Consider the following 25,149-nt stretch of genomic DNA (forward strand, 5'->3'; position numbering starts at 1 on the left):
ACACCCACTCTGGTTGAATCTATATAACAGTAAGGGTTGTCATACTTTAGTTGGATTGCGATTTCGCTTTCAAATATACCAGGGAAAGTGTTCTATTTTCTTTGTGTAATGATGTGTTCGTATACAGGAATTGTCCATGCAAACACGAGAAATGAGGTCGAATTTTATTAGCGGTTGGTTTAATGTTAACCCAACAAATCGTTTGGATGTGAAAATTTATTTTCTCCTTGATTTGTAGGCAACTGTTAGTTTCAATCAGTGTTCAAGATGGCTACCACCATATAGTAAATATCGGTGGATTAATCGCATTTATCATATTATCACTTGTACGCCAGCTGACTGGGGCCATTCTCAGGCAGACCAGGGAAACTACTTTCACATTATCACGCCTCGCGAAGCAAATCATTTAAGAGGAATCCAGACATGTACCAGGCTACGTAAAAGCATTCCATGTTCCCTAATGCAATATAGACTCGCCCAGAGTGGACGCAACCATGAGACGGCGCCAGCAAGATTCAAAAGCCAACTGTTCAGTCAAAACCCAAGCAGTTAGCCAATTTGCTAGCGAGTTTGTAAATTGGCTGCCCCAATATTTCTGAGACTTGCTGTAACACAGCTTTCAATTGACTCAATCAAAAAGTAATTCGCTCACCTAAAACAATATTCTACAGTATGCAGTATGTGTATCAAGTCGACATAAAACTGCCATATAAAAAAACTGAGCATTGCTGCTTGTAAAATGATTTGTTAAACAGCTTTATTCTGAAAATGAATGGGAATGTTTATGTGTTCATATCTCAGTGGTGCAAGTCTAAAATATTTATATGCGTTCATATCAGAGCAGTGAAAGTCTCAAATTCGTATAATAAAAGTAGAATAGGAAATGATATATTGTATTTATACATAATGTTTACTTGCAACATTTAAAGAGTATTTGAAGTGAATGATTCATGCAAGATTATGTGGTCAAATTGTGTTAATATTATAATTCACAAAAATATCTGTTGCGTTCAGGTGTACAAGGATATGGAAAACATGTGTTAACTATGAAAGACAAACGTCAACAGTCAGCCTTTGAAGTTCTCATGCGACCAAGTAGTATTCTTGGATTGATTGATGTACACATACTGATCAGTTTGTGAGGTTTCTTCATGATGGGGAGGGACTGCAAAAGGATTGTTTCTTCCCAGCATAACTTACTTAATAAGTATATACAAAATGTTACGAAACGGTCACAACTCCATCCTTCCGAGTGCTCAGTGGGTCATTTGTGTCAATGCCTGTATTTGATGTATACAGTCTATGAACTCAAGGTGATCACCAGACATTCCACATATGTGTTTAACAAGGATGATAAATATAGGGTGGAATGTTCATTGTAGCAACTATAAGTCATCACAGCTGTCAGTCTGCTATAGCCACACAGTGGTTTAGTGCCATGTATGATGCAGTATCATAAAACTTATTTATCAGGTGATCTGTATCGATTAGCTACTCTTTGTTGTTGTTTCAACACGCACTCTGACACTAGTTTATTCAACTCTGCAGCATTGTATCCTAATAGGTTCCGTAAATCACACACAAACTTGTAAACAAATCTTTTTCCATGTACTTTTGCAATCATATCCCCGTCATAGTAGTATCTCAGTGCTCGACTCAATTTCTCGTAGTTCATAGTGGGTTTGTTTTTCCTCGCTCCCCATTTCTGTGCCACCAACTCTGGATTATTCAATTTAAATTCCCCATTGTCACCGACCCAAGAAATGCAATCTTTCTCATCTTTGTCTGTTAATAACTCCAACAGAAATTGCCATAATTGTATCTGACCATTATTTCCTGAAAATAGAAGAAATAATTTGTCATACACCACTAAAAAAACGGCCCAGTGTTCCATCACAATAATGTAAGTCTCATTGTACACCAACTACTGTGTAGGGTACAATAACGTGGTATTTTCAACTCTTACCTGTGCGGTTACCGGGCGATGTACGTTCTTGTCCAGTTATTGTTGGACCCCTTGTTGTCTTTATTGCCATCGGTGATGTGACAACTATTGTTTTGATAGATGTTGTAGATGTAGGAATCTTGACACCTGGTAAACCAATTGACACAATTGTTACTTGAACTTGCCAAACTGTATACATCATCATTTAACAAGCTATGCATGGCACAGCCCCCGTTAGTTATCAAATTTACGATATATAGTTTTGTTTATAGTAATATAGCTGGAATATAACCATGTCAGGAATATGATTTTTTAACATTAAAATGATTGACATTTGTATCTGATCGTCAAACAAGTACTTGTCCATATTGAGAGATATTGCTCTGGAACAGCATTCAAACTCAGCCATTTTGAATACATGTATATATATAACATGATGTATAACGAATATATAAAATTTGAATATAATCAGTCAAAGCATTTAAGAGATATGGCTCTGGAACCCCAATCATTAAAGCAAAATGGCCGTCAATCAGCTATTTTGAATCCAATCTGAAAAATAAAATGACGTGCATCGGGAACTCGCCTAATGTATGTACCAAGTTTGAACGAAATCCATCCAGAAATGCTTGATATTTGATGATTTTTTAGCACAAAAATGGCCACCATTTGACCATTTTGAATAGGATCGTCAAACCAATAAATCTGTCTATCTATGACATGATGTATAATGAATATTTAAAATTTGAATATAATCAGTCAAAACAAGTCAGAGATAGGGCACAAGAGCCACATTCATTAAAACAAAATGGCCGCCAGTCGGTTGAAAAACAAAATTATTTGCATCATGGTCCCATAACGTCTAATATATATACCAAGTTTGAACAAAATCCATCTGTAAACAGCCGAGAAATGCTTGATTTTTAGGATTTTTTAGCACAAAAATGGCTGCTATTCGGCCATCTTGAATCAGATCCGCCGCAAGACCTCGGGCCGTAAAAGCCATATCCAGTCCATAAAGAAGAGAATGCCACACTGTATATGTCATCATTTAATAACAATGAATGCTAAACTGTATACAATATCAATTGATAACACAATGAATGTCACACTTTATAAGTGATCAATGTCACAATATATACATCATCATTTGATAACACACTGTCATACTGTATACATCATGTGATAACACAATGAATGCCAAACTGTACAAGTCATCATGTGATAACACAATGCCACACTGCATACATTATCATTTGATAACATAATGTCATACTGTATACATCATTTGATAACACAATGTCACACTGTATACATCATCATTTGATAACACAATGTCATACTGTATACATCATCATTTGATAACACAATGTCACACTGTATACATCATTTGATAACACAATGTCATACTGTATACATCATTTGAGAACACAATGTCATACTGTATACATCATCTTTTGATAACACAATGTCATACTGTATACATCATCATTTGATAACACAATGTCACACTGTATACATCATTTGATAACACAATGTCATACTGTATACATCATTTGATAACACACTGTCATACTGTATACATCATTTGATAACACAATGTCATACTGTATAAATCATTTGATAACACAATGTCACACTGTATACATCATTTGATAACACAATGTCGTACTGTATACATCATCATTTGATAACACAATGTCACACTGTATACATCATTTGATAACACAATGTCATACTGTATACATCATTTGATAACACAATGTCACACTGTATACATCATTTGATAACACAATGTCACACTGTATACATCATTTGATAACACAATGTCACACTGTATACATCATTTGATAACACAATGTCATACTGTATACATCATTTGATAACACAATGTCACACTGTATACATCATTTGATAACACAATGTCATACTGTATACATCATCATTTGAGAACACAATGTCATACTGTATACATCATTTGATAACACAATGTCACACTGTATACATCATCATTTGATAACACAATGTCATACTGTATACATCATCATTTGATAACACAATGTCATACTGTATACATCATCATTTGATAACACAATGTCACACTGTATACATCATTTGATAACACAATGTCATACTGTATACATCATTTGAGAACACAATGTCATACTGTATACATCATCTTTTGATAACACAATGTCATACTGTATACATCATCATTTGATAACACAATGTCACACTGTATACATCATTTGATAACACAATGTCATACTGTATACATCATTTGACAACACACTGTCATACTGTATACATCATCATTTGATAACACAATGTCATACTGTATACATCATTTGATAACACAATGTCATACTGTATACATCATTTGATAACACAATGTCACACTGTATACATCATTTGATAACACAATGTCGTACTGTATACATCATTTGATAACACAATGTCACACTGTATACATCATTTGATAACACAATGTCACACTGTATACATCATTTGATAACACAATGTCACACCGTATACATCATCATGTGATAACACAATGTCATACTGTATACATCATCATTTGATAACACAATGTCATACTGTATACATCATCATTTGGTAACACAATGTCATACTGTAAACATCATCATTTGATAACACAATGTCATACTGTGTACATCATTTGATAACACAATGTCACACTGTATACATCATCATTTGATAACACAATGTCATACTGTATACATCATCATTTGATAACACAATGTCACACTGTATACATCATTTGATAACACAATGTCGTACTGTATACATCATCATTTGATAACACAATGTCACAATGTATACATCATTTGATAACACAACGTCACACTGTATACATCATTTGATAACACAATGTCACACTGTATACATCATTTGACAACACAATGTCACACTGTATACATCATTTGATAACACAATGTCACACTGTATACATCATTTGATAACACAATGTCACACTGTATACATCATCATTTGATAACACAATGTCATACTGTATACATCATTTGATAACACAATGTCACACTGTATACATCATTTGATAACACAATGTCGTACTGTATACATCATTTGATAACACAATGTCACACTGTATACATCATCATTTGATAACACAATGTCACACTGTATACATCATTTGATAACACAATGTATACATCATTTGATAACACAATGTCACACTGTATACATCATTTGATAACACAATGTTACACTGTATACATCATTTGATAACACAATGTCATACTGTATACATCATCATTTGATAACACAATGTCATACTGTATACAACATCATTTGATAACACAATGTCACACTGTATACATCATTTCATAACACAATGTAATACTGTATACATTATTTGATAACACAATGTCATACTGTATACATCATTTGATAACACAATGTCACACTGTACACATCATCATTTGATAACACAATGTCACACTGTATACATCATTTGATAACACAGTGTCATACTGTATACATCATTTGATAACACAATGTCATACTGTATACATCATCATTTGATAACACAATGTCACACTGTATACATCATTTGATAACACAATGTCGTACCGTATACATCATCATTTGATAACACAATGTCACACTGTTACTCATTTGATAACACAATGTCACAATGTATACATCATTTGATAACACGTCACAATGTATACATCATTTGATAACACAACGTCACACTGTATACATCATTTGATAACACAATGTCACACTGTATACATTATTTGATAACACAATGTCACACTGTATACATCATTTGATAACACAATGTCACACTGTATACATCATTTGATAACACAATGTCACACTGTATACATCATCATTTGAGAACACAATGTCACACTGTATACATCATTTGATAACACGTCATACTGTATACATCATTTGATGACACAATGTTATACTGTATACATCATCATTTGATAACACAATGTTATACTGTATACATCATCATTTGATAACACAATGTCACACTGTACACATCATTTGATAACACAATGTCACACTGTATACATCATTTGATAACACAATGTCATACTGTATACATCATCATTTGATAACACAATATCATACTGTATACATCATTTGATAACACAATGTCACACTGTATACATCATTTGATAACACAATGTCATACTGTATACATCATTTGATAACACAATGTCACACTGTATACATCATTTGATAACACAATGTCACACTGTATACATCATCATTTGAGAACACAATGTCACACTGTATACATCATTTGATAACACGTCATACTGTATACATCATTTGATGACACAATGTTATACTGTATACATCATCATTTGATAACACAATGTCACACTGTATACATCATTTGATAACACAATGTCACACTGTATACATCATTTGATAACACAATGTCATACTGTATACATCATTTGATAACACAATGTCACACTGTATACATCATCATTTGATAACACAATGTCACACTGTATACATCATTTGATAACACAATGTCATACTGTATACATCATTTGATAACACAATGTCACACTGTATACATCATTTGATAACACGTCATACTGTATACATCATCATTTGATGACACAATGTTATACTGTATACATCATCATTTGATAACACAATGTCATACTGTGTACATCATTTTATAACAATGTCATACTGTATACATCATTTGATAACACAATGTCATACTGTATACATCATCATTTGATAACACAATGTCACACTGTATACATCATTTGATAACACAATGTCATACTGTATACATCATTTGATAACACACTGTCATACTGTATACATCATTTGATAACACAATGTCATACTGTATAAATCATTTGATAACACAATGTCACACTGTATACATCATTTGATAACACAATGTCGTACTGTATACATCATCATTTGATAACACAATGTCACACTGTATACATCATTTGATAACACAATGTCATACTGTATACATCATTTGATAACACAATGTCACACTGTATACATCATTTGATAACACAATGTCACACTGTATACATCATTTGATAACACAATGTCACACTGTATACATCATTTGATAACACAATGTCATACTGTATACATCATTTGATAACACAATGTCACACTGTATACATCATTTGATAACACAATGTCATACTGTATACATCATCATTTGAGAACACAATGTCATACTGTATACATCATTTGATAACACAATGTCACACTGTATACATCATCATTTGATAACACAATGTCATACTGTATACATCATCATTTGATAACACAATGTCATACTGTATACATCATCATTTGATAACACAATGTCACACTGTATACATCATTTGATAACACAATGTCATACTGTATACATCATTTGAGAACACAATGTCATACTGTATACATCATCTTTTGATAACACAATGTCATACTGTATACATCATCATTTGATAACACAATGTCACACTGTATACATCATTTGATAACACAATGTCATACTGTATACATCATTTGACAACACACTGTCATACTGTATACATCATCATTTGATAACACAATGTCATACTGTATACATCATTTGATAACACAATGTCATACTGTATACATCATTTGATAACACAATGTCACACTGTATACATCATTTGATAACACAATGTCGTACTGTATACATCATTTGATAACACAATGTCACACTGTATACATCATTTGATAACACAATGTCACACTGTATACATCATTTGATAACACAATGTCACACCGTATACATCATCATGTGATAACACAATGTCATACTGTATACATCATCATTTGATAACACAATGTCATACTGTATACATCATCATTTGGTAACACAATGTCATACTGTAAACATCATCATTTGATAACACAATGTCATACTGTGTACATCATTTGATAACACAATGTCACACTGTATACATCATCATTTGATAACACAATGTCATACTGTATACATCATCATTTGATAACACAATGTCACACTGTATACATCATTTGATAACACAATGTCGTACTGTATACATCATCATTTGATAACACAATGTCACAATGTATACATCATTTGATAACACAACGTCACACTGTATACATCATTTGATAACACAATGTCACACTGTATACATCATTTGACAACACAATGTCACACTGTATACATCATTTGATAACACAATGTCACACTGTATACATCATTTGATAACACAATGTCACACTGTATACATCATCATTTGATAACACAATGTCATACTGTATACATCATTTGATAACACAATGTCACACTGTATACATCATTTGATAACACAATGTCGTACTGTATACATCATTTGATAACACAATGTCACACTGTATACATCATCATTTGATAACACAATGTCACACTGTATACATCATTTGATAACACAATGTATACATCATTTGATAACACAATGTCACACTGTATACATCATTTGATAACACAATGTTACACTGTATACATCATTTGATAACACAGTGTCATACTGTATACATCATCATTTGATAACACAATGTCATACTGTATACAACATCATTTGATAACACAATGTCACACTGTATACATCATCATTTCATAACACAATGTAATACTGTATACATTATTTGATAACACAATGTCATACTGTATACATCATTTGATAACACAATGTCACACTGTACACATCATCATTTGATAACACAATGTCACACTGTATACATCATTTGATAACACAGTGTCATACTGTATACATCATTTGATAACACAATGTCATACTGTATACATCATCATTTGATAACACAATGTCACACTGTATACATCATTTGATAACACAATGTCGTACCGTATACATCATCATTTGATAACACAATGTCACACTGTTACTCATTTGATAACACAATGTCACAATGTATACATCATTTGATAACACAACGTCACAATGTATACATCATTTGATAACACAACGTCACACTGTATACATCATTTGATAACACAATGTCACACTGTATACATTATTTGATAACACAATGTCACACTGTATACATCATTTGATAACACAATGTCACACTGTATACATCATTTGATAACACAATGTCACACTGTATACATCATCATTTGAGAACACAATGTCACACTGTATACATCATTTGATAACACGTCATACTGTATACATCATTTGATGACACAATGTTATACTGTATACATCATCATTTGATAACACAATGTTATACTGTATACATCATCATTTGATAACACAATGTCACACTGTACACATCATTTGATAACACAATGTCACACTGTATACATCATTTGATAACACAATGTCATACTGTATACATCATCATTTGATAACACAATATCATACTGTATACATCATTTGATAACACAATGTCACACTGTATACATCATTTGATAACACAATGTCATACTGTATACATCATTTGATAACACAATGTCACACTGTATACATCATTTGATAACACAATGTCACACTGTATACATCATCATTTGAGAACACAATGTCACACTGTATACATCATTTGATAACACGTCATACTGTATACATCATTTGATGACACAATGTTATACTGTATACATCATCATTTGATAACACAATGTCACACTGTATACATCATTTGATAACACAATGTCACACTGTATACATCATTTGATAACACAATGTCATACTGTATACATCATTTGATAACACAATGTCACACTGTATACATCATCATTTGATAACACAATGTCACACTGTATACATCATTTGATAACACAATGTCATACTGTATACATCATTTGATAACACAATGTCACACTGTATACATCATTTGATAACACGTCATACTGTATACATCATCATTTGATGACACAATGTTATACTGTATACATCATCATTTGATAACACAATGTCATACTGTGTACATCATTTTATAACAATGTCATACTGTATACATCATTTGATAACACAATGTCATACTGTATACATCATTAAGATAACACACTGTCATACTGTATAAATCATCATTTGATAACAATGCCAAACTGTATAAGTCATCATGTGATAACACAATGAATGCCACACTGCATACATTATCATTTGATAACACAATGTCATCATGTGATAACACAATGAATGCCACTGCATACATTATCATTTGATAACACAATGTCATACTGTATACATCATCATGTGATAACACAATGAATGCCACACTGTATACATCATCATCATTTGATAACACAATGTCATACTGTATACAACGTCATTTGATAACACAATGTCATACTGTATACTTCGTCATTTGATAACACAATGTCATACTGTATACATCATCATTTGATAACACAATGAATGTCACACAGTACACATCATCAACAACCTGCATGACATGCTTCAAGTGATTCTGTGTAATACAAATCTTTCCTTTTAACATGTTTTTGGTACTTACCTTCCGTTACTATCTCACCAGATGCGGTCACCGCCTCTGTGAAAACAAATATTAATCGCATATTATTTCCACTAAAAAAAGGACAATTGAACTGAACATAATTCACATGTACATTTCATTCATACACAGTACAACACATCTTTTCAGCAAGCATCTTATTTTTACTTACTTAATTACCCTTTGAATTTATTAAATCATGTAGCTGACACTGTCATACATCATTCATATCATATCTTTGGAGGCTTTCAGTGGGAGATGTGTTAAACAGTCTTTTCCTAAAACAAGATTGTTGGAACTACAATCAATCATTTTGTTAAATTCATTACAACTCACCTTCTGCTCCAACTGTTGTTTCTATAGGAACTGTTGCAGTCTGAGCAGTCGCTACAAAGCAACATCAGAGATTGTATTTGTTAATTATTTAATAGCAGAAATATCAAATCGTTAAAGTCTTGTTTTTGTGCAATTATGTAAGTGAGGTTTTTCAGTGAAACTTGAAAATCTGAGATACATTCTTTTTCATTTTAAGCATTTTTCAATGCCTAATTCAAAGAGGTTTTGTCAGATGCATTAAGGATGTAGTAGATTTTCGTTGGGCAAAACAGAAAAAGTTTGATAAAAATAATAAAACAATTTTTACATGTTATTGCAGCCCTTGCAACACTATCAAAAAATTATGATAACAATAATGTCAACATTAATTACGTCACGTGACTGCTAAGCAACAAAATCGATTGTTCTGCTATTTTTACTGCTACTAGAAAACGAAAACAGTTAGGCAATATATTTTTATGAGAAAAAGAAGACTACAATGTTCTTAACAATAATGTAAAAGAGATAGTTTCTGAATTGTTTGGTTCTTTTACAAAGTGGTGGAGAAGAATTCTGTAATAAATTAGAGTGCTCTCTTTTCACAGGTCAATTAGTAATGAAATATTACTGATACTTGAAAAATATTTTACATTTTGTTGTCAATTGATCTTGAGTTCAATCTCTGAAAAAATCAATGGAATCGGACAAGAACTGTTCGCGTAATCGTGATTTTTGTGGTTTTATACAAGTTACGTTTCAAATGGCTGAAAAGACTCAAAAACCAAAAGTAGCACAGTCGAGAGGATATTTTCTGTTCAGCGCATCGTATTCAGTTATTTTTTGATGTTTAATATAGCTATTGTGTTGGTTTTATAGAAATCAGAAGAACACGTTTGGTACATGGCCGATAAAGTTATGAAAAAATCGATAATTTGAAAAAAGCAACGTGAAAACGAAGCATGGCCGCCTTTGAATAAACAGTGTAATCCCGTTATCAATTTAAGTTTATTTGCTTGACAAGCTTAGTTTCGAGTGTTATACCATATCACAACAAACTTGGCAATTGTTTATGTACAAACGTGATATGTGACCGTTAAACTTGAACACTGTTGTGTCTAACGCTCCTTTTCTCGCAACTTTCTCGTAAGCCACGGCACCTGAACTACATAATGAGACGCGAGTACTCGGTAAAGCCACGCTTTTTATTTTTACTAAATATCGGCGATGACACTTTTATTGTTGATTATCAATTAAAAATTGTAATTGAAGTAAAAATAGGCCTACTATTTGCTGACTAAATCCGCTTGAAAGCAAGTCAGTCAAGCTTGCCGACAGTACTGCCGTGAATTACAGGTCGTCATTTTTGCTCTATAACTCCTTACAATCGGAGTTTCGTTTAAGTTCAGTTTTGTCGACTTGCAGTACGATTGTTATAAAATTATTACCAGCACAAAACAGTTTTCATTTCCAAGAGCTAAGAATGTACGTGTAACTGCTTTGTCTACGAATCACCGATGCGTCACTGAAATTTGAAAGTCAGTCTGCTGTCCCACATGACACAATGGACCTGATTAGTCTATTTTTGACTACCTCGTATTCTTAGCCAATCCGCGTGCATGTGCTATGTTCGAAAGGTCGCATGTGCACCGGAAACTAAAGTAAGATTCCCATCCATAACGAGATTCTTCATGGATATTTATTTTTCCCTTTTTACACCGAGAACATTTACAGTGGTCAGCCAGATTCGAAATCAATATATCACGGTCGACGCAATGTTTATTTGCGGGATTAAGCTAATTACAAATGTTATTGTTTTGGCTCAGAAGGGCTTAGCTGAAGTGCACATTCCCGGGGTTTCCGTTAATTGTAAATTATTTTTTATTTTTTAAAAAGCCGTTTTTTTCTTGAAATAAAAACGTGATTTAATAAAAAAGCAAGGTCGTATGGCTGCCTATAGGTATAAGTCACCATTTAATGAAAGAAAAAAAAAATGAAGAAAAAAAATCACCACGAAAGTCTACTACATCCTTAAATGACATTTATATTACTTACATTTTCTAAGCAGCTCCAAGTGTGTCCAGAATATATCACCACCAGGCCTTGGTAGTTTCTTTACAAACTCCTCTCGTTGCATCGCACACAATTCTTTCCCTGATACTTTTAGACTATCAGTATCAGACGTGAGTTCTGTACTGAATTCTTTACTTGCCCAATTCAGCCAATGTATTGTCTGATTTGGAGTCCATTCAACAGGATCTAAGGGCAAGAAAAGAGAGGAAATCCTGTTATCCTCAAATTTTTTTTCCCGACCTCCACATTAAAGCGGAATCCTTATTTTGCATCCCATGATTAGTATGTTGCTAAGCAACTAAACCTTGTACAAAATGTGTAATATTATTTTAAAAGCACACACTTGTGGAGGGAGCAGATAATCAAATATAGTTTTAATCGTTCTGGTCAAGACATCACTTTACACAAATATAAAACCAACTGTAGGGTTTGGATCAGTGACAAGCTAGGGGAAAAGGTAGAGGTAAAAAAGACAACAGATAACAAATAGGACTCAACTGACATATGTAAAAAAAATGGTTTTGTGAACTTTTTGGAAAAATAACCATGTAGATATGAGACTCACTTACCGATAGGAATTGAAAGTTTTTCTTGTTCCAATCTGTAATTGTTGCAAACTATCCATCTAGTTACATGGTCACTCTCTTCTGAAAGTGGAATATTTTTCTCACTAACTGCTTCTGCCTCTACCGTTTGCGTTGTTCCACCTTCTGATGGTAAGGAAATTAAATATATAATAACTTTAAATAGCAATATTAGGATATGATAATACTGGTATTACTCATAGTAATGATTTGCTTGAAATTCTTAATTTCAAGAACTGTATGTGTTATTGGTACAATTTGTCAACTTATGGGATTTCAAGATATATCGAGGGGGGGGGGGTCTGTGTTATGGGGTCTATATGGGGTTATAGTTATGTGTCAACTTGTGGGATACAAGAGATGTCATTCATGGAGGAAGGGAGGGGGGGTTACTGCTGACGTATTTCCTTAAAATGATACATTTCACATTTTTTAGTTTAAAAAATAAACAAGTAAATTCGAAAAGACTAGTTCGACCATGTTTGTCATTGTCTGAATCATTAGTATATACAGGGTGAACTCGAAACCATTCAGTATGGCATTCAACTATAAAAAACAGGCATCCTAACTTCATGGTTTACCACACAGATTTCGTAAAATAGGGAACTGAAACAGCCAAATAAATGTTTCACTTCCTTTATACTTTCACATCCTGACTTGCAACATAGTAATATAACGCAATCCCTAGAAACTAATCTGTGCATCTTGATATCATATGTAAGTTTCCAAATTGTCGTAACACAATACCACGTATGATATACTGTACAGGGCTTAATTATCAACTGGGGTTTTATTTCTGGCTAAATGAACTAACTTAAAACCCATTGAATATGCAAATTTAACCACAGAATATATTGTTTCCTTCACAAACAAGTCAATTTAAAATCAGGAGAATACATCTGCAAATAAAGTAGTCTTTATTTCTTCTTTCACAGTAATTGATATGTCACGATTTAGACTTCACTTCAAACCTCACATAAGGGAACAATTATGGAATCACATAGCAAACAGGATCTTTGCATCATATTACAGCAAACACACATGACTATGCAACTTTAATAGGATCCGTTTCCAAAATGAAGCATAGCAGAAATTATAGATATAGAGAGATTTAAAACTTTTGAGATACCAGTAACACAACCCGGGTGTGGTACAGTGGTTAACGCATTGGCCTTACACTCGGATGTGGTACAGTGGTTAGCGTATTCTCCTCACATCTTGACATGGTACAGTGGTTAACGCATTGGCCTTACACTCGGATGTGGTACAGTGGTTAGCGTATTCTCCTCACATCTTGACATGGTACAGTGGTTAACGCATTGGCCTTACACTCGGATGTGGTACAGTGGTTAGCGTATTCTCCTCACATCAGGACATGGTATAGTGGTTAGCATATTGGTCTCACATCTTGACATGGTACAGTGGTTAGCGTATTCTCCTCATATCAGAACATGGTACAGTGGTTAGCATATTGGCCTCACATCAGGGCATGGTACAGTGGTTAATTAGCGTATTGGCCTCACATCAGGACATGGTACAGTGGTTAGCGTATTGGCCTCACATCAGGACATGGTACAGTGGTTAGCGTATTGACCTCACATCAGGACATGGTACAGTGGTTAGCGTATTGACCTCACATCCGGAAATGGTACAGTGGTTAGCATATTGGCCTCACATCTTGACATGGTACAGTGGTTAGCGTATTCTCCTCACATCAGGACATGGTACAGTGGTTAGCGTATTCTCCTCACATCAGGACATGGTACAGTGGTTAGCGTATTCTCCTCACATCAGGACATGGTACAGTGGTTAGCGTATTGACCTCACATCAGGACATGGTATAGTGGTTAGCATATTGGCCTCACATCTTGACATGGTACAGTGGTTAGCGTATTCTCTTCACATCAGAACATGGTACAGTGGTTAGCGTATTGGCCTCACATCAGGAAATGGTACAGTGGTTAGCGTATTCTCCTCACATCAGGACATGGTACAGTGGTTAGCATATTGGCCTCACATCAGGACATGGTACAGTGGTTAGCGTATTGGCCTCACATCAGGACATGGTACAGTGGTTAGCGTATTCTCTTCACATCAGGACATGGTACAGTGGTTAGCGTATTGGCCTCACATCAGGAAATGGTACAGTGGTTAGCGTATTCTCCTCACATCAGGACATGGTACAGTGGTTAGCATATTGGCCTCACATCAGGACATGGTACAGTGGTTAGCGTATTGGCCTCACATCAGGAAATGGTACAATGGTTAGCATATTGGCCTCACATCAAGACATGGTACAGTGGTTAGCGTATTGGCCTCACATCAAGACATGGTAAAGTGGTTAGCGTATTGGCCTCACATCAGGACATGGTACAGTGGTTAGCGTATTGGCCTCACATCAGGACAGGGTACAGTGGTTAGCGTATTGGTCTCACATCTTGACATGGTACAGTGGTTAGTGTATTCTCCTCACATCAGGACATGGTACAGTGGTTAGCATATTGGCCTCACATCAGGACATGGTACAGTGGTTAGCGTATTGGTCTCACATCTTGACATGGTACAGTGGTTAGCGTATTCTCCTCACATCAGGACATGGTACAGTGGTTAGCGTATTCTCCTCACATCAGGACATGGTACAGTGGTTAGCGTATTCTCCTCATATCAGGACATTGTACAGTGGTTAGCGTATTCTCCTCACATCAGGAAATGGTACAATGGTTAGCGTATTCTCCTCATATCAGGACATGGTACAGTGGTTAGCATATTGGCCTCACATCAGGACATGGTACAGTGGTTAGCATATTGGCCTCACATCAGAACATGGTACAGTGGTTAGCGTATTCTCCTCACATCAGGACATGGTACATGTACAGTGATTAGCATATTGGCCTCACATCAGGAAATGGTACAGTGGTTAGCGTATTGGTCTCACATCTTGACATGGTACAGTGGTTAGCGTATTCTCCTCACATCAGGACATGGTACAGTGGTTAGCGTATTCTCCTCACATCAGGACATGGTACAGTGGTTAGCGTATTCTCCTCATATCAGGACATTGTACAGTGGTTAGCGTATTCTCCTCACATCAGGAAATGGTACAATGGTTAGCGTATTCTCATATCAGGACATGGTACAGTGGTTAGCATATTGGCCTCACATCAGGACATGGTACAGTGGTTAGCATATTGGCCTCACATCAGGACATGGTACAGTGGTTAGCGTATTCTCCTCACATCAGGACATGGTACATGTACAGTGATTAGCGTATTGGCCTCACATCAGGAAATGGTACAGTGGTTAGCGTATTGGTCTCACATCTTGACATGGTACAGTGGTTAGCGTATTCTCCTCACATCAGGACATGGTACAGTGGTTAGTGTATTGGCCTCACATCAGGACATGGTACAGTGGTTAGTGTATTGGCCTCACATCAGGACATGGTACAGTGGTTAGCATATTGGCCTCACATCAGGACATGGTACAGTGGTTAGCATATTCACCTCACATCAGGACATGGTACAGTGGTTAGCGTATTCTCCTCACATCAGGACATATTACAGTGGTTAGCGTATTCGCCTCACATAAAAACAAAACATGTTTGGGATAATGGTCTTGAATTGATGAGGACTTAAAGTTGTCTGTTCCATGAGCTGTTCCCGTATTCAGTGTACATAAAAAAACACAGTATACTCCTCAACATGAGTAACAGATTTTCTGTGGGATTACCAAGCCAACCAATGGGGCTAGCTTACTTTGGTCTTCCAAATAAAGAAATGAAACATAAAAATAGAACACGATGAATTACTTTACACTCTGAGATCATTCATAAAGCTTTGTTTTACCAGGCACCTGGATGCCAAATATTTTATGGTCTGAATTTTGCTGGAAATATTTACTCTACATTTAACAACATTCAGCTGGTTTCCCACAAATCTCATAATTTGTATTCACAAGACAAAGATTACCTTTTGTTTTCAAACAAATTCTGACAGTTAATTAGAGCAAAGGAGAATCAGCCATTTATACAATTAAATATTTCATATATAAGCTTTATGAACATTCTCAGAGTCTTAAGATAATTAATGTTTGCATACCTTGTGGTGGTGGAGGTGTGGTGTCTACTGTAACTTCCATTGGTTCAACTATAGGTTTAACAATGTCTACAATATTTATACGTGGTTTGACACCTGTGAACATTTAACAATACATTTCAGACAATTTTAGATAAGCAATCAGCATGCATGTAATTTGGATCAACAAATCAAAATACAATTTGTGTCGAGCAAGAAAAATTGCTTTTTAAAGCTGTGTAATCAAGTCTGAAAATTACAGCATTCATGCGCTTTTGGTGCAAACACAACAAACATAGGAAGTACATACCGTATTTGTCTGACTAATTGCCTAGGGTACTGAGGAAATCCTGTCTTTTAAGGGTGGGTAATACCTTCCTCGAAAAATTATCTGAATGACAATTTTCAATTGTACACTAACTCTCCAAAGCAAAGAAATTTTAGCCATAATGTTTTTTAGCACGATTTTTCCTGAAGGTTAAGTCTGTTATTAATAAGAATCAGAATACTGTATTGTACTGATATTTTCTAAGAATTTCTGAAAATCAAAGACATTTTTATAAATTGCACTACGAATATAAATTACTAATGTTTGAATATAATCTGTTGGCACTGATTTCTAGAAAAAAAATAGTGAGTTTTTTTTTTTTAAAAATGGTGATAATACTGATTCAAAATTTTTGAAGGGTAAACCAAGCGTGGAAGAAGTGTGTGACACCTTTCATGGCCGTCAACAGTTGAATTATATGTAGTTTACCCATTCACACTGCATTCACGTTAAAAACATTGGACACTGTAATCAGTCAGAAAAATAAGAAGATGACTGGGTTTGATGTCTATGGGGTTTAATTTCAGCAGTGACTTGAGAGCAAAAACAAAAGTACAGAAAAAAAATCAAGTATGTCTGCTCATTAGTACTGTAATGTTCAATGCAGGCTTGTATACAGTGTTACCATGAGTGAAAAAGAGGGTTGGATTGTGGATGGTAATAACATTTATTTTTCAGAAGGGCAAACACAGAAATTCAAAATAAAGAATAAATAAAAGTTTACTGCACCTACAGTACCTTGTGTTGATATAACTTGACAACTAAACTGTACAGATCCTTCAGCAGTGACACCCTGATCTAACAAACTCTTAGTAGAGTCCAACTGAAATAAAAAAGAGTTAACTTTGTACAACTGACATTCAGTCAAATCATGGTTGAATCATTATGTCTTTGTTCAACCAGAATTACATTGTAATTAAATTATAAAACAAGCATTGACAATATTCAGTCTCAATTTTGTATTTAATGCCAAATTCCATCACCAGTAGCGTGGGTATATACATCAATGATGCTACTCAAAGTCCTATTGATCTGCAATAAATGATTCATTCACCGACTGCCATTTTAAGGATGACAATTGATTTGACAAATAACATCAGCTATGGTATTACCTATGAGTATAGTATGTGCAAACTTAAATCAGGCAATACATTAGAGAGGAATCAGCATGGACGTAACAAAAACAAAATTGTCACGAGTTGGCAATTTTTTTGGCTTTCAACCAGAGTTGAACAATTTGAACGCTGGCAACATTCCTTCCAATTTTAGCATTTTGTATTCAAATACAATTGTTTTTGAGAAGAAATCACACTATAATTTTAGTTTGAGGTATTTGCTATTATGACTCAACCCATGTAGTATTTCACATTTAATATAGTGATGTAATAGTATTACCGTACACTTACCAGTGCTGTATTCTGTAAGTACACTTCATGTTCTTCTAGATTGCACTGTAATCTGATTTCTAACAACTTCTTGAGTGTACTCAGTGGTTCAGCAATATCCATCATCTGAGTTATTATATTTGGTGATTGCAGTGTGACTGTCACAACATCCCCACCACTGTAACAAATCAATCACAATACAGATTGTAACAAGCCATGCATTGCACAGTCCCTGTTAGTTATCAAATTTAAGATATATAGTTTTGTTTATAGTAAGTTTTTGTTTATATAAGTAACATGTCAGCGATTTTGATTCAGAAGATGATGCTTATGATTTTTTAACATTAAAATGATTGACATTTTTGCTTGTGAAAGTACGGTCGCAGGATACACCGCATCACCCGCGAAAATAACTTCCATACGCAACGAAAGCCACAGGGAGGGTGTGGAGTTGTCATATTATTATATGAATGTGACAGTATAACCAGGGCTAAAAAACAGATGAATCTTTCAACATGAACTATAGACCCTAGATTAATATCTCTAAAAGACTCTCAGATCTATTTATGAATGTGACTAGATCTTTTATGGTGACTAGAGCTGGTTGTTACATCCCTTGTCTCTTCCGGCTCCAGTTAATATAGGAATTTAAATTAGATCATTTCAGTTTTCATCAGGATTCAAATTTCAGTTTTCATGTGTTGCTATGGCAAGTTAGGGGAATAAACAAAATGAGAATACATTTTTTTAATGCTACTACATGGTCTGTCGCAAAACCTTGGTGAATCCACAGTACTGTAAAAATTATCCATGGTGAACATGAAATTATGGGTCAAGTGATCGGTTCACTGCACATTACAATTTCAATTGCTGTGGATGCTTTTACACTGTATCACTGAAGTGTTTTTGCATTGTGCTGAAACATGCATTCATTTGCCTAATTTTTTCCATGAACTTTGAAAAATATCCCACAGACAAAAAATAAGTAGTGAGTGATGAAGCAGTCCTACATTTCCTATATAAATACTTGACAGAAACATCTCTTTGAATGTTATTTATACTAGTGGCAAATGAACTACCAGATTCAGAGTTGTAATGTCCTGTATTAACCAGGGACTACACGAACCAGGGCCCAGGGTCACAACATCTAGAAATCTTGATGGGGTTTGAACAAAAAACAAATACCAGTTAATCGTAACATTGTCACTCAAGGAGTGTTGAGACACCACAACTATGTAGTGGAATATACATTGACATAGCACAGGGTTAGCATGGAAAACACAACATGGAAATTCTCCCTCTCACAGTTAATGGTACCTGGTAGTTAACGTTGCTTCTTCGATTTTGGGTTTTTTGTTATCCTCCTCCAGAAGAGGATCACTTGCTCTCTTCATCCTGTATGACCAAAAAAGATCATGATTAGTTGAAATTTGATCATCAACCACTATTTCAATAGCCCCGATATGACGGTACTATTACTGTCATATGTTCATCAATGGGATTATGTTAGCTTTAACTCTATGTTGTAGGCCTAAGCATATTTTTTAAAATATCTGCATAGAATCAGAAAAGTGCTTTTTGTTTTTAGTTTGGCATCTCGGTTCTCTCGCAGTGACTTCTTATGGTTCACACATTATCGAACACCAAATAACGTAAATCAGATATACACGAGTACATTGGCAGGTATAAGCTGCATAAACTGACGAACACCTAAAAGCATCTAGGAAATCAGAAATATGTGTTCCAGCGCAAAAAAGGGTTAGTGTAATGTTATAATCAACAACAACACATGTAAACTACGTAGTTTTATTCTGTCTGCTGTGGTTTGAGAAGACGCGAAATCTGCCATATGAACGATTTATAATGAATTGCCCTTATCCATTATTTTTAAACAATCCTTGTTCACTAAACATGGCCAGAACAAACATAAAATGTACTTACCTGCTTACTATTGTGAAATCTTCGATGTATTTGGGAAAAAAAGAAGAAATTTCGAGCGGAAAGAGATCAAAACAGGAAACAGTATGGACGCCAGGAAATAGCTGTAATCACGTGACCGGATAATGGGGGTTTGGGAGAATTGACGAGTCGATCAGAGCGCTTGTACTCAATACTTTACTTGTTGAGCAAAGCATGGCGGTTTGTAGTTGGTTTGGGCACAGCATGGGCACAGTCACTCTAGTAGAGTGACTATGGTTTGGGCATAAACCCTACAATTTGGAGTTTTGTTTTTTGTTTTTACTTTGTTTTGCAAGAATATGTTCATATACCAATCTATCAAAGAAATGCTGACACAAATTTGAGTCTTTTAGTCATTGCATTTATTAAAACCAGTTTTGTTTTTCATAAATGTTGCATAAAACTGTTCACAAATGTAAGTACTATATGCTTCAAAGTTTATTTTGGGTATGTTTTTATTAAACATATTATGAAAAACTTCCTAGATAACCTAAGTTATTGTTTTATTGTGGTCCTACTAAAGATGAATACAGGTAACTTATTACAATTCAATATAGAAATGCAATTTAATTAAAATTCAATTAATCTCAATTAATTTTCAATTAAAGTTGCAATTTAATTACTATATAAATACACTCAATTAAATTATAATACTATATAGGTGTGAAATTTAATTACATTTTCAAATAAACTGTATCTAGTTAAAATAACCTAAACTCGATGAAAATTGACTTTAAATAAAGTCTTGATATTAGCATTAGGGTCAAAGGACAGGTATACAGTTGATATCAATCTAAACCCTCATCCACAGACACATATTTCTTTAAATTGACTTCAATATCATTTCATTTGCCTACATTTCTAATCTTTTTATTAGCTCTATGATTATTAAAAAAGTGTGAGTTTTGTGAATGTAAAAACATAGCCCCGCCCGAGGATATCAAAATTAGAGTGAGAACAGCAGGCAATGTGTGAAATAGAACCACTGTGGGATTGATCATTAGAGAAAATACTACAAGAGAATAAATCAATTTTAATATAAAAAAAATCCCAGGAAAAACAATACACTCTTAACGAATGCAACCCAAATCTAAGCGAAGGAAATGATCTATGTTCAGTTGTTCTACCATTCTATTCCTACCCCCTGAGTATCTATCCTCTAATTACAATCCCTGTGATAGATAGATAGACTGTGCTCAATCTGATTATAATCCAATGTAGGTATGAGGCCCCATTTCTTTTTCTTTTTTATATATAACCCTTTATATTATATTTATTTGTAATTTAGTTCGAATATGTAGTTTTTTTGGTTTTTCTTGCAGAGGCGACTGAGACACGATTTTCTAAGAACTGATTAACGGCAAGAAAAAACAAAAAATCGATATATTCAAACTAAAATACAAATAAATATAATATAAAGGGTTATATTATATAAAAAAAAAAATAATAAAAAAAAAAAATTGGAGCCTTATACCTACATTGGATTTTAATAAGATTGGACTGTGCTTTAATCCTAATTTACTGAAGTACATGATGTGCATTGTTAAAGGGCGGCCGTCGTCGCGCCGTGTCCTGTTCGATATGGGACTCATAGCGACGTATACAACGCGTGTAAAATACATTGTTTATTTACATGAAATAAGAATACGTGCTGCGCGACGACCACCGCGCTTTGACAGCAATTAAACCTCCATTCCCACGATCAATCTTACAATTCTGAGGTACAGGTAATACTAATATTCTATTGCATCTTTATGCCATTTCATTTCGCGTTGTGAAGCACCTGTTTACAAAACTTTTTATCATTGGCTTATCTCTATTTAGCAGGGAATTCAAGATCTGTCAGGATTTTTTGTTGGTCTAAATGTGTAATACATCTTCATTGTCATTTGGCGAGCATTGTTTACAAATTCTGTTTTCTAAGAATATCTTTGGCTGGGTATGCCTTCCTTTTTCAATTGCTAAATTGTGGTTACTTGTTCAAAATTAAGACATAATACTTCTTTGTAAGATTCAAAACTATAGTTGTTTTTCAACTTTGAATTTTCTTTCTTAGTATTTTGTACCCAGGAATTTATGTAGTTTTTTGTTAATGTTTTATAAATAGCTTCAGAATATCTGAATTTGTTGAAGCTAAAACATCTTTTTTTTTGTAGATTTACTTTTTTCAGTAAATTTTGCACGAATAGAATCCACAATAAATTTCAGTGCTTTTGTTCATGAAATGCTTGATTCACCAGACTGTGTCTAATTTTAACCTCAAATGGACATTTACTAATTATATTATTTTGGATTAGGCCGAAACAAACAAATTTTGTTGCCCTCAGCGACCAACCGAAAAATATGAAATATTGGGTCAAGTTTTTTTTTTTTTTTAATAGGCCCCAATATCAAAAACTCACCATTTTAAGCAGTAAAAATTAACGATCCAAGACCGCTGTTTTATCCCCAGGGTCCCCGGGGGATAATTGGCAACTTAGAACCTCAGGTTGATCTGTATTTCTCTGACATGTTCCGAATACTATGAAGTCCATATACCTAGGCTATTTACGATACTCTTAGTTTTTTTTTGGCCTTATCGTTGGTTTTTCACCTTGTGCTTGCATTTTTAACAATTTTGTTGAAATCTTCTAGGGCCTCATTAATTCCTTTGTTATATTCATTATGATTGTTTATAAATATTTTCATATGATGCCTGCAAAGGATTTATGATTATATGTACAACCGGATTATGCGAGTAAGGGTTTAGTAGTGTAAGTAGTAGTAAGTTAGAAAACAAGGTAACCACTCCTCACTGGCAATAACTCGTAATCTAAGCCTTCTTTCTCTAGTTGACAACCCATATCTCTAAAATTCAGGGTTTGACAGTGACAGTGGTCACTCCATGAGCTGTTTACTGGAATACATAAGCATGCATCACTAAAACTGGCACAGCCATGAAAACAATATCAATGAGAAGAGTAGTACAAGATTTTGTTTTGTGTTTTATTTCAGAAGACTTAAAAAGTTGAACAATAATGGAGCAAAAAACGTACATGAAAAACTAGAATACTGTCATTGAAAGTAAATATACTTAAATATACTTATATATGGCAGTCTGTTTTAATGTCATCACAGGTGATTGGTGGAATTTGCATACATTACTAACAGTACTACATAATTACCGTAATAAATCCAAACAAAACATGTTTAGTACTAATTAAAATAAAATTCATGACAATTTTCAACTGATATGATATAATAATATCTTAGAAGAAAGTCTTGTCTTTATAAGTAATGTTATTGCATCACTGTTTGAACGTCTGTGAAGAATACAGTTACTGACATGACAAGAGTTGAAATTAACTCAAGAAAATTAAAACTTGCCCCTTCGTCCAAGCATGTTCAATTAAATCCCATAAGACTCTCTGAATTGATATTTAGTTTTCTCAAAACTCAAAGTGAGAAAGAGTCATGTGAGGTTGATATATGTGCTAAGAAATTAAACAATTTTACAATTTTTCATCTGAAAAATAAACATTTAAATGGTTGTACCAGTAAACAGAAAAATGACTACTGTGAAATACTTTATTTTAGCTGGAATTAATTTTCGCTGAAAAGGCATTTTGGGTGTTTTGTATGGAATTTATTTTCATTGATTTTTGACGAGTTGAATGTGAAATATAGGGAAAAAAGTATATTCGCTGGATTTTATTTTCACGGAATCATCCTTTCAGCGAAAATAGCGAAAATAAATTCCAGGCGAAAATAAAGTATTCTACAGTATAAAGTACACTTATTTCAAGATATTACTTGGATGATGCTTTTCTAAAAACAGTTACAAATACAACATTATTTATAACATGTAACTAGGTTTGTTCACTCCCAACAAATAAAATTGTCAGCTGTTGAGAGCACCGGAGTACACTAAATCTCACATTTACAGGAAGGCTGAAATAACATGAAAGTTGCAACCTTCTTCATAATAAACATGTCATTCTCATAAACTGTGTAC

At 34.1% G+C, this 25,149-nt stretch overlaps 1 protein-coding gene across 2 annotated transcripts; it reads right to left on the minus strand.

The window, feature by feature from the left end:
- Positions 1–732: 732 nt before the first annotated feature.
- LOC102808594 (GA-binding protein alpha chain-like) lies at positions 733–21,291 on the minus strand. Of its 2 annotated transcripts, none has more exons than XM_085499392.1 (11): positions 21,138–21,291; positions 20,514–20,591; positions 19,218–19,374; positions 18,550–18,634; positions 17,508–17,600; positions 13,396–13,536; positions 12,809–13,012; positions 10,778–10,828; positions 10,445–10,480; positions 1,967–2,092; positions 733–1,836 (listed from the first exon to the last, which is right to left on the minus strand). In XM_085499392.1, the coding sequence occupies exons 2-11, from the start codon at positions 20,588–20,590 to the stop codon at positions 1,463–1,465; spliced, it is 1,344 nt and encodes a 447-aa protein (XP_085355518.1). In that variant the 5' UTR covers position 20,591; positions 21,138–21,291; the 3' UTR covers positions 733–1,462. The 2 variants fall into 2 exon arrangements, with proteins under 2 accessions (XP_085355518.1, XP_085355517.1); XM_085499391.1 differs by having other exon boundaries at positions 18,541–18,634.
- Positions 21,292–25,149: the final 3,858 nt, after the last annotated feature.

The sequence above is a fragment of the Saccoglossus kowalevskii genome, chromosome 5, assembly GCF_978046115.1.
Source record: "Saccoglossus kowalevskii chromosome 5, keSacKowa6.1, whole genome shotgun sequence".
Classification (NCBI taxonomy): domain Eukaryota; kingdom Metazoa; phylum Hemichordata; class Enteropneusta; family Harrimaniidae; genus Saccoglossus; species Saccoglossus kowalevskii.